Source organism: Labeo rohita, unplaced genomic scaffold, assembly GCF_022985175.1.
Source record: "Labeo rohita strain BAU-BD-2019 unplaced genomic scaffold, IGBB_LRoh.1.0 scaffold_1546, whole genome shotgun sequence".
NCBI lineage: Eukaryota > Metazoa > Chordata > Actinopteri > Cypriniformes > Cyprinidae > Labeo > Labeo rohita.
The window spans coordinates 1-12061 of record NW_026127721.1 but is presented as its reverse complement, the minus strand read 5'-3'; the positions used below and the strand labels follow the sequence as shown (position 1 = coordinate 12061).

Genomic DNA, 12061 nt, shown 5'->3' with positions numbered 1-12061 from the left:
TACTTTTATGATCATGTTATTTAATGCTTGTGCATGACAGTATATAAATAAAATTTAACCATTATCATGCATTATTTTACTAATCTTGTTTACCATCCCGGTCCGTTAACACACTCACCTAAAAAGATACTTCCGAACATTAGCATGATGCAATCGGTCACGAAACACACAAGAGCCAATGGCATTTCACATCCAAAGCTGACGTAATGCTTCTTCTGGTGGCTTTTTTAAAATTTCACAGTCTGCAGAACACAGGATGATATTTACTGCAGATAGAGATGGCAGTCACATCTAAGAAATCAATCGTTTTGCCTCTAAAGACTTGGAATACTAATATGTATAATTTTTTTTAAATAAACTGTGACTGTAGTTGTATTTGCCTGTTATATCCTGTGTTTTATTGACAAATGGGTAGGTTTAGGGTCAGGGGTGTGCTCATAAATGTGTAAATGGTGTCTCAGTTCCAGTCCTTGTGTGCCACCGCTCTGCACATTTTGTGTGCATCTCTTATCACTTCAGAAATTTGTTCGATTAGACCGCAGGATATTCCACCATGATACCAGTTCAAAGGGGGCGTATATTTTCCATTCAAAGGGCATTAAAGTGTGCAAGACATGAAATTAAATAGTATTTATTTACAGAGATATATTATGTCAAACACAGTTCATTCAGTTCAGTTCAGTTCATTCAACTGGTTATCTGAATCAGGTGTGATAAATAAGATTGACATGGTTTGGAAATGAAAACACTTCACTAACTGAAATCAGTAATGAATATACAGCATGACTGTATATGATAATGTTCTTGAAGGGAGATTCAGAGACAAAGCGGAAACAATCAAACTGAATCTTAGACCATCACAAAGATCACAACAGAACATGCTGGATATTATGAACTACAGAAAAACAATGACATTAAAGTCTCCTTCTTAATGTCTACGGAGAGTTAAGTAGTTGTTTCATGTGTATGGTATTTTAATTAGCACAAAGATACAATTATTAAGCCAAACTTCTTTTTTTTTTTTTTTCATTAACTTTTGTAAACCATCAAATGACTGACTTAATCTGTGATGAACGCCGTTTCTGTTTGCTCTGTGTGTTTGATGATTCAGGAGAGAAGTCGGTGAAAATTAAAAATTAAGTCACTCTAAACTCTGATTTTACTGAAATTATGGAGGATGACCAGATTCAGTGGAGGTTTATTGATGATCTGATTCTGTGGTGGTTTGGATATGAATATATTTTAATAGCTGAAATCAATAAACGGGCCGACATGACGACTGCTCAGCTTCCCCTATAATGTCACAAAATTAATGGTCAAATTATGTACTATTGTATTAACATTTTATTGACTAAAAATGCGTTAGAAAACGTTCATCTCAAAGACGAGTTCGTTCAGAATCAGTTAGATATAGCAGGTCGGCTGACTTGATTTTCTTCTCATACATTCCCGTAGCGTCACAGTGCATTTCCCCGTTGAAGCCCAGCGTCCATTGACTTCAATGCGGCTGCTTTGAACGTTTTTTTTCAGTGCTTTGAAACTAGACGGTCATTGGATAAACGCTGCGATTATGTCCCGCCCACGGACGCTCCGCGTCTCTGGGGGTGAATGAGGAGCAAATGAGGAGTGGGCTGGCCTGGACTCCGAGCTTCTGCGTGATGACTGGAGGGTCTGTCGAAAGATCTCCTTTTGACTGACAGCGATTTTGTACTATAAGGAATCGCTGAAGCTATTCGTGCTCAGTCCCATCGCGGATTTCTCAAGTTCAGTTGAAATAAAAACTGCTGCAACCTATTTCTTTATATTTGCTTGGCGAAATTGCTTGATTTTCATCATACATTTCACACAATTATACACCACATTCCTTGTTTCACTTTTACAGAGTTTAATATTTTTTTTAGATCGTTCATTCATTCATTCATATAGTAGGCTAGGCTAGCGTCGTGGGTGAAACTGCACACGATGGCAGACAGTGCTAATATTGTCGACCTGATTTTGGCGAAGCCATTTGAAAGTGTTCCTTACGAGGAAAAACTTAGAATTAAACAGCAGGGCAGATCAACACCTAAGATTGATGGTGTTCCTTAAAGACATGGAGTTGGACAGTGCAATGCCTCAGCTTTACAAACTGTTCTCATTAGTGGCAACAATTGGAGCTACATCTGCAGGTGTAGAAAGGAGCTTCTCCTGTTTAAAGCAGCTCAAGTCCTACACCCGAAACACAATGGGCCAAGGCCGTTTAAGCAGCCTAGCTCTGCTGGCCATTGAGAGGACACTGGTCAAGTCACTGGAAAAGACGCCTAGTTGGTACGACAGGGTCACAGACCATTTTCTTGAAAAGGAACGTAGGGCAGAATTTACTTTTAAATAAATAGACAATTTTATGATGTAGGCCGAAAATGAGCTTCCCCTATTTGACAGACCAGTAGCCGCCACTGCTCTCCACAATGCTTCTGTAAAGATACACGGATACGCCTCTTTCGATTAAATAAAGCCAAAATCCATCCAAATTCCACCAAAATCCGTTGCCATGACTTATTGCGAGAGGAACAAATTATGTTTTAGTTGCATAACATCGGCTAATGGAAATGTTGTCATTTCGCAATACTTTTTTTAATCGACATTTATATGATATCGCCAAATTTTTGCGCAAATCTGTAATGGAAACGTGCCTGATGATGATGTTGATGGGAGATTCAGAGACAGACTGAAGTTGGACAATCAAACTGGATCTTTGACCATCACAATCATCACTGAACATGCTGGAGACATTTTAACAAACTGATTTAGAGTTTCAGTCTCACTGTCTATGGTAAGGGCGTTATTGGTTTCATTTATTTTATTTATTGCAGCATTAAGTAATTTTAAAGATTATTCAGAATTACAAAACAGCCTTTTTTCAGGTTTATATTTATTTTTGTTTTCAAATGTTGTAGTTCTGATCATTCTTGGTTCCTCTTAATGTTTCTTCCCTGTCTGCTCAATTATCGTTCCTTCTCTTATGTTTTCAGCTCATCTGCCTGTTTCTGTCATTAGCAGTTACTGTTGTTCATCGTCATCACATCATCATCATCATCAGTTTCCAAATGTGTGCTGTTGTGTTCAGTGGTGAATGTGAGTGATGTGACTCTCTCCTGGTACAAAGGAAAAAGTTTATTGTCCAGCATGTGTCTGATCTCAGCATCAGTCTCTCTCATTAATATAATGAATTCATTTTCCCATATAGATGCTTCTTACATGCGGTTCTCTGAAGCGGAGGTCTTAATTGATATACAAATAAGCCTATATTTTTTTTTTTAGTTTTCATTTGATTCAACAGCAAAAAAAAAAAAAAAAAAAAAAAAAAAAATGCACACTATTGTTTCCAGGACTTTCAAAAAAAGGCAAAAATGTAGGGAGATGCTTGACAACTGGGCATGTTTTGTTGTGAAAACCTGATCCAAGCCTCTGCATGCCTCATTTTCACCAAAGACCAAGTTAAACTCATGTGTGCTTCAATTAGAGTTTTAAAAGAGTTGTTTTGCGCACATTTACCAAGGTACCAGAATCTGTATCTTGTAGCTCACACCAGTAGATATTGATATCTAATCCAGCATTGTGCAACATTTCAATCATGCAGGACAAGTTCACTTTAAAATGCAAGATAAGCAAAAACTTGTTCATTTGCATAACTTCCTGTGATAAAGGAAACTGTGACAGAGTTTGAATCCTGTTAAGAGAAGATTCAACAGATAAATATCACAGTTCAGTCGTGAGTGTTTTCAGACATTTTAAGCATCGCTATCGTGGGCTTTTCATTGAACGAAATGTTTCTCAAATTAGTTTGAGTGTGTGTGTGACCATGGATCACAAAACCAGTCGTAAGGGTAATTTTTTCAAAATTGAGATTTGTACATCATACGAAAGCTGATTAAATAAGCTTTTCGTTGATGTATAGTTTGTTAGGAAAGGACAATATTTGGCAGAGATACAACTATTTAAAAATCAGGAATCTGAGGGTGCAAAAAAAATCTAAATATTGAGAAAATCGCATTTAAAGTTCTTCAAATAATGTTCTTAACAACGTATATTACTAATCAAAAATTATGTTTTCATACATTTACAGTACAAATTTTTACAAAATATGTTAATGGAACATGATCTTTACTTAATTTCCTAATGATATTTGCCATAAAAGAAAAATCAATAATTTTGACCCATACAATGTATTTTTGGCTATTGCTACAAAAAAAAAGCAACTTAAACAGCAACTTAAGACTGGTTTTGTGGTCCAGGGTCACATATTTTTAATTTAATTAATTAATTAATTTATTTTTTTTGTGTGTGTTAGAATTTGACATAAAAGACTATATAAAATACCCTTATAGAGGTAAAAATGCCCAAAAGAATGCACAAACCAATTTAACTAGAAGTAAGAATATGAAATGCTTCAGGAGTCTAGCAAATTTATTGTTTACAAAATCTAAACAAAAAATTGAAACATTTATTTATTCCATTATTCATCCATTCATTTAACATTGCACACCCCTAGTCAGAGGTCAAATATGATTGACAGCTCACAACACTAAATAAAACACCAGTAGATACTGATTTCTAAACCGGTATTTCACTCTTTTATTAGTTTTCACACAAGGCCAGAATTCATATGAAAATGTAAGATCAGCAAAAGCTTGTTGATTTTCGTGATGTTAAAGGAGATGAACATGTGAGCGGAAACTAACTAAGGTTGGGGGAGGATTCATCCAGATAAATATCACAGTTCAGTCGTGAGTGTTTTCAGACATTTTAAGCATCACTATCGTAAACTTTTCAGTGAACCGATGAAGAAAATGTTTCTCAAATTAGTTTCATTCTGTTTGTGTTTGTGGCATCTGGTTGGTGAGTTTGAAATGTGATTTTATGGCTTCAGTTGCTTCTCTTCTGGTATTACATAATAAATCACTTGTTAAATTAATCAGAGGATTAACATTTACTGTTATTTTCATATGGAAATACATCAAATCAACATCAAATGAGTTTAAAGCTTAATCTGTAAGAAAAAAAAATTATTCAGGTGTGTTTGGCAATGAAGTGGAGTCATTAATAGTGGTGGAGGGAGATTCAGTCACTCTAAACTCTGGTCTTGTTGAAGTAATGGATGATGCTGTGATTCATTGGAGCTTTGGAAATGAAAACACTTTAATAGCTGTGATCAATAAACGGCTCAAAGGCATGACTGTATATGATGATGTTCTTGATGGGAGATTCAGAGACAGACTGAAGCTGGACAAACAAACTGGATCTCTGACCATCACAAACACCACAACTGAACACGCTGGAGGTTATAAACTACAGACCAACAGTGTGAAAAAGCGTTTCGAAATCACTGTATTTGGAGGTAAGCTGCTTTTGTAAACTATCAAATAACCCTTTTTTATCCATAATGAACCTTGTTTCTAAATGTTCTCTTTCGGTTTGGTGTTACAGGACAGAAGTCAGTGTCGGTGAAGAAGGGAGATTCAGTCACTCTAAACTCTGGTCTTACTGAAATAATGGATGATGATGTGCTTCAGTGGTGGTTTGTAAGGAAAAACGCTTTAATAGCTGAAATCAATAGACAGGTCGACAGCATGACAGTAAGAGACAGACTGAAGCTGGACAATCAAACTGGATCTCTGACCATCACAAATATGAGAATCACAGATGCTGGAGTTTATCAGCTACATAGCAAGTACACTGTTGGGACTATGTTCTCTCTCAGTGTCCACAGTGAGTTAAATATCAGTTTTTATCCGTTTTAATTTTAGTTTAAAGATGCAATAATTAATTCACACAGCATGCTGCTTATTTTATGTATGTTCTGTTGCATGATATTATTAATTTCATATTTAAATATCCATTTACTTTCATAAACCTTCATAAAGTTATTTAACAGTATTAATTTGGGACAAACCCCGTTTGTTTTGTGTGTGTTTTGGTGATCCAGATGAAATTTCAGTGATGGAGGGAGATTCAGTCACTCTAAACAATGATCTTATTGGAACACCGAGCGACGATATAATTGCGTGGAGGTTTGAAAAAGAAAGCGCTGTGATGGCTTTGATCCTTAAACGGACCAACGAAGCTGGTGTACGTGATGATGTTCTTGATGGGAGATTCAGAGACAGACTGAAGCTGGACAATCAAACTGGATCTCTGACCATCACAAACATCACAATAAAACATGCTGGAGATTATGAACTGCAGACTAACACACTGACTGAGATTTTCAGACTCACTGTCTATGGTGAGTGTATTATTGGATTCATTTATTTATTGCAGCACTAAAGTAAATCTAAAGAAGTATCTAATTACTTAGAATTACAAAACAGCTTTTTTTCAAGTTTGTATTTAATTTTCTAATAAATTGTTTTTAAATGTTGTACTTTTGATTAGTTTTGGTACCTCTCATTGTTTTTTCCTCGTCTGCTTGAATATCTTCATTCATCCTCATGTTTCTTTTTTCTCTCATGTTTTCAGCTCGTCTGCCTGTTCCTGTCATCAGCAGTAACTCTTCAAACTGTTCATCATCATCATCATCATCATCATCATCATCATCATATTGTTCATTGTTGTGTTCAGTGGTGAATGTGAGTCATGTGACTCTCTCCTGGTACAAAGGAAACAGTTTATTGTTCAGCATCAGTGTGTCTGATCTCAGCATCAGTCTCTCTCTACCTCTGGAGATTGAGCGTGTGGATGATTCCTACAGCTGTGTTGTGGCTTATTCATTCACCAACCGGACTACACATCTCAACACTGAACTCTGTCACACACGTTCAGGTACGGCAGCACTGATATTAGTTGATGTTGGCGCTGATATTAGAATTTATTGACTGAGCTGATCTCAGTTTGATGTTTTTATTTCTCAGACTCTGTCCACTGTTGTGGTTCTACTGAAGCTGTGATTCGATTGGTCCTCTCTGCTTTGGTGGGCGTGACTACTGTCATTCTTCTGGTTTATGACATCAGATCCAGAAGAGCTGAACAAGATCATGCACATATTCACACATCAGGTACCTCACTGATGATGCCATTTCTCACAAACTATTGTTGCATATGTAAATATTTGTGAGATTTATTAATTTATGCCTTTATATGTTCATCTATTTCAGGAAGTATTGAAATCTAAAGCAGAACGCTGAACTTTAGAGTTTCTTCAAGTGTGTTTTTTTTTTCTTCTAGTGTTTTTGTCATAATAAATACTGATGATTATTTAAGCTTGTGCTTTCTTTTCCAGTGTCAGATTTTTAAAAATATAATTTGAAAGGCTTTACTGTTTATATTTCTTTCAGATACATAAAATAAATGTATAAAGGGACAAACAGATCTCTATTACCGCTGTTCATTTGCCATCTGTATTTGCTTGCCTTTATCAATAAAGTTTTCTCAGTCTGAGGTTCAAGAGTCTCTCCATGTTTTATTATATTTAATATGTCGAGCACCTCCTAAAAATATATATATATATATATATATATATATATATATATATATATATATATATATATATATATATATATATAGTAATAGTTTCAGCAGTGCACCACATATAAAGACTTGCATTACTAAAACATCTATTGTAAATATTTACATCATTATTCATAATAATAATAATAATCAGAGGCGTAATTTCCACTGGGGATGGGGGACACATATCATCATCATTTTAGAAATCACTGATCCAGGTCTCTAAACATCTCCAGTTTCTCCAGAAGAAAAGACCAAGGCAAACTTTCAAGTTATTGTGTACAGATTTGCCAAAATACCAAATTCTGCAATCAAAAGCCAGAGATCACATTATCACCTCAATCATTTATCAGCACATATTCCGAAGACCAAATCTCAGAAGCTAAATTAACAATTACATTTACATGTATGTGTAATTTACTGGGTTTTGAGTCAAAATGGAGCCTGCAAGGTTTTTTCTCCTGTGTTTTATCTGTACAAACATCAATGTCTGGTTTAATCTGTCAGTGGATAAACAGCTTTTGCTGAAATCCAACATTTCACTCATGCAAGGCCAGAATTTTTTTTTTTTAAATGTAAGATCAGCAAAAGGATTTTTATGACTTCCTCTGGTACAGGAAACTGAGAAAGGTTTTGAGTCCTATTGAGAGAAGATCCAACAGATAAATATCACAGTTCAGTTTTCAGACATTCTATCGTGGGCTTTTCAGTGAACCGATGAAGAAAATGTTTCTCAAATTAGATTTGTTCTGTTTGTGTTTCTGCCGTCTGATCGGTAAGTTTGAAATGTGTTTTTATGACTTCAGTTGTTTCTGTAACATGTAATAAATTACTGCTTAAAGAGGGGATTAACATTTTGTCTTGTTCTCCTAAATAAATATCAGATCAGGTTTGAATGCAGGTCTAAACACTGTTATTAGAGTGATTTTAAATGTTTTATAAGTTCAGCAGGAGCATGTTCAGATAATTAACCTAATTAACACAAGAGGAGCACATTCAGTAATCAACACAATTAAGAAGATAAGAGGTATATATTCACAGCAGACTTTCCTCTTTTCCTTGACAGTTCCTGTCGGACAGCACGCCGAATACATGTGAACTTTACTCTGTTTAATTATATATAATTGTGAATCTCTTTTTTTTTTTTTGAGGTGAGTATGTTTTATGGAAATAAAACAAACCGGTCTTACTAAACAAACCGGTATTACTAAAATGAAGGATGATGGTTTGATTCAGTAGAGATCTGGAATTCAAAAAACTTTAATAGCTGAAATTAGTAAACAGAAAAGCAGATTCCTTGTACATAATGGTCCTAATGGGAGATTTAGAGACAGACTGAAGCTGAACAATCAAACTGGATCTCTGACCATGACAAACACCAGACCTGAACATGCTGGAGATTATGAACTAGAGATAAACGGTGTGGAAAAGACTTTCAGTCTCACTGTCAACGGTGAGTTAAATATCAGTTTAACTTGTTTCGTTTTGTAATCACCACCAATAAGTATTGGTCTAAACTCCACTTTGCTTGTGTTGTTTAATAATATTCATTTCTTAATAAAATTTCAACCTATTTACTTTTGTAAATGACTGTCTAAAGCTGTGTTAAACCCTGTTTGTGTTTATTCTGCACGTGTGTTTGGTGGTACGTGTCAGTAACAACTGGAAATTCAATTACTCTAAACTCTGGTCTTATTGAAATAACGGATGATAATGAGATTCAGTGGATATCTGGAAATGAAGACACATTAATAGCTAAAATCAATAAACAGGCCAACAGCATCACTGCATATGATGATGTTCTTGATGGGAGATTCACAACTGAACATGGAGTAGTATATAAACTACAGACCAAAGGTTGAAGCAGGTTTCCTTTTGTTCTCACTGTCTTCGGTGAGTAAAATATCAGCTTCACATGTTTTATTACAGATAGGTCTAATGAATTATCTTATCATGATTAATTATTTAAAATAAATAACCTTATTTTATTTTTTTTTTTTTATATTATTTTTATATTATATTAGGTTTATATTCAACTCTGTATATCAGATTGTTTTTAAAAGCTCTACTCTTGATCAGTCTTCTTCTCTTATCTTCATTCATACTCGTTTATCTTTATTCTCATGTTTTGCAGCTCGTCTGCCTGTTCCTGTAATCAGCAGTAACTCTTCACAATGTTCATCATCATATTGTTCATTGTTGTGTTCAGCTGTGAATGTGAGTGATGTGAGTCTCTCCTGGTACAAAGGAAACAGTTTATTGTCCAGCATCAGTGTGTCTGATCTCAGCATCAGTCTCTCTCTACCTCTGCAGGTGGAATATCAAGATAAAAACACCTACAGCTGTGTGATCAACAATCCCATCAGCAACCAGACTCAGCATCTGGACATCAGCAAACTGTGTGACACATCTTCAGGTACAGCAGCACTGCTGATATTAGTTAGCATTTATTGACTGAGCTGATCTCAGTTTGATGTTTTTATTCCTCAGACTCTGTCCACTGTTGTGGTTCTACTGAAGCTGTGATCTGATTAGTCCTCTTTGCTCTGGGCATGGCTACTGTCATTCTTTTTGGTTTATGACATCAGATTTTTGATTTGCCTGACAAATCACAACGTAATGATCCATGAACCATCTTTGCTGGTGTGGGTTGTAAGGAGGCAGCACAGGATAAAAAAATAAAAATAAAAATAATAAATAAATAAATAAATAAATAAATAAATAAATAAATAAATAAATAAATAAATAAATAAATAAATAACTTTCAGGGGCTTTATTCTGACAGCTGTCTTTTGAGAAGGATAGCGATCGATGGGAGTAATAGATAATATAAAAATTTTAATAAAAAAAAAAGAAGAAGAAGAAAAAAAAGGTTTGTGTCTCTGTTATGGTTATTTGACAAAAGCAGGAGATCAAACAGTGAAATCAAAAACCCAAGAACAGTCCAGGAATAGGTACAACCTTCAAAAACTTCAAGTTTCAACTATAGGAAAATTCAGCCTTTCTGAGTTGAATTAGAATGAAATTAAATGAAATGAAGAAAAATAAAATAAAAATGAAATACGGTAAAGGCTAATATTTGAATAAAATGAAAACAGTACATTAGCCTACCATTAGACTCTACAGTTTTCATGAAAATACATGTTGAAAATACATGTTTTTTAGTACATTCTAACAATTGTAGCAGGGTATTAAATGTTTTAGGAACACTCATAACTGTTTTTAACATGCACATTTCAATCACTTGGAAAATACACTGGGCTTTAAATAGAGTAAATGAAATTGCATTAACATTTTTTGTACATACCTAGTATTTGCACGTGTTAAAAACGTGATCAAGCCCGATCCATCTCACACATGCAATCCATAAACGTCCGTAAAAGACAATCTACGAAACATTTCTTATTAGTATACTATGCTCACGTACATATTTTATGAGATTCATTCACAACTTATATAAAAAGATGTACATTTACCTTGCCCAATTTAAATTAGTGGTGCAAAACCCGGAGCACTAGCTGTGTGGACTGCTCCCCTCATACTGAGATCTGTACACATGTGCTACGTGCTGGAGCGCCGCAAAGCAAGTGTCGCAACGCCGTTTCTTAAAGCACCCACACCCATTTATGCTTAACATTAAGTTTTGCTAATTTTCTCCACTTGGCTACACTGGCAAAGACTGAGATGCCCCTTTTGCACTCAGCCACGATCCCCTCGCCTACCTGTACTGTCAGTTCACCTTCTTATTGTGGACTGTTTCAGATCAGCTTAACTTGGATACTCTGTAATCTTTTCATTTTTATTATGCCTCTGTCCCAACATTTTTGGAGTGTGTTGCAGCTATCACAATCAAAATTTGTTTATACTAACAAAACACATCTAAGTTGGTCAATGAAAACATTAGAATTTGTTTTTTCTTTGTTGATGATATAAAAGTTAAAGAGAACGAACAAACCACATAATCTTGATTTTACTGTGTTTTACAAAATGACCCAACTGTTCTCAGAATAAGGTTGTAATGCATGTCTGTTAAAACTTCTATTGATATGGTGTGTCATGTATTTGAATACATTTATTAGGCTATTTCTGATTTGGGGTTGTATAAGATGAAGAGAAACGATGAGAAGAGGGAGAGCAGTATGATTGATTGCTTAAGTGCTTGTGTTTTGAAGTGAATGCTTTCGATACTGGACAGAAGATAGAAAAGGAGTTTCTGAAATATCTGCCCTCTACAGTTATGGCTGTCCCATCAGTGTTTGATAGGCGTAACATCGTGCAAATCATGCATTTCTGAGTTCCTTTGAAGTTCATGGCCTTCATATTTTCATTTAGCTTACAATTGTTAGCTTGATTGCTCTGTTGTAGTCTAAACTTGTTGTATCATCAGTCATTAAAGGAAAACAATGTATTTATTTCCTTTATTCTAAATTCAAAACACACACACTGAGAAAAAAACACACATTGTACACATCAATTCATTTTGCAGATGCTTTCAAATGTGATTTAGAAATAGAGAGTAACAGAAAGCAGAAACCATTATTCATAAAAAGCCAACCATTTTAACAGTGCAACTCTA

General features: G+C 35.0%; 1 protein-coding gene and 1 long non-coding RNA gene across 3 annotated transcripts; one reads left to right on the top strand and one right to left on the bottom strand.

Moving 5' to 3' along the window:
• The first annotated feature begins 4522 nt into the window (after positions 1–4522).
• On the top strand, positions 4523–7407 carry LOC127158526 (uncharacterized). 2 transcript variants are annotated; one of them, XM_051101610.1, is made up of 7 exons: positions 4523–4878; positions 5132–5377; positions 5467–5748; positions 5966–6265; positions 6499–6801; positions 6891–7034; positions 7134–7407. In XM_051101610.1, the coding sequence occupies exons 1-7, from the start codon at positions 4821–4823 to the stop codon at positions 7148–7150; spliced, it is 1350 nt and encodes a 449-aa protein (XP_050957567.1). In that variant the 5' UTR covers positions 4523–4820; the 3' UTR covers positions 7151–7407. The 2 variants fall into 2 exon arrangements, with proteins under 2 accessions (XP_050957567.1, XP_050957568.1); XM_051101611.1 differs by having other exon boundaries at positions 4523–5377.
• Positions 6304–11020, bottom strand: LOC127158527 (uncharacterized). Its single transcript, XR_007826179.1, has 3 exons — positions 10962–11020; positions 10793–10873; positions 6304–6628 (listed from the first exon to the last, which is right to left on the bottom strand). It is a non-coding gene; the product is annotated as an uncharacterized LOC127158527 (long non-coding RNA).
• Between the last annotated feature and the right edge of the window lie 1041 nt (positions 11021–12061).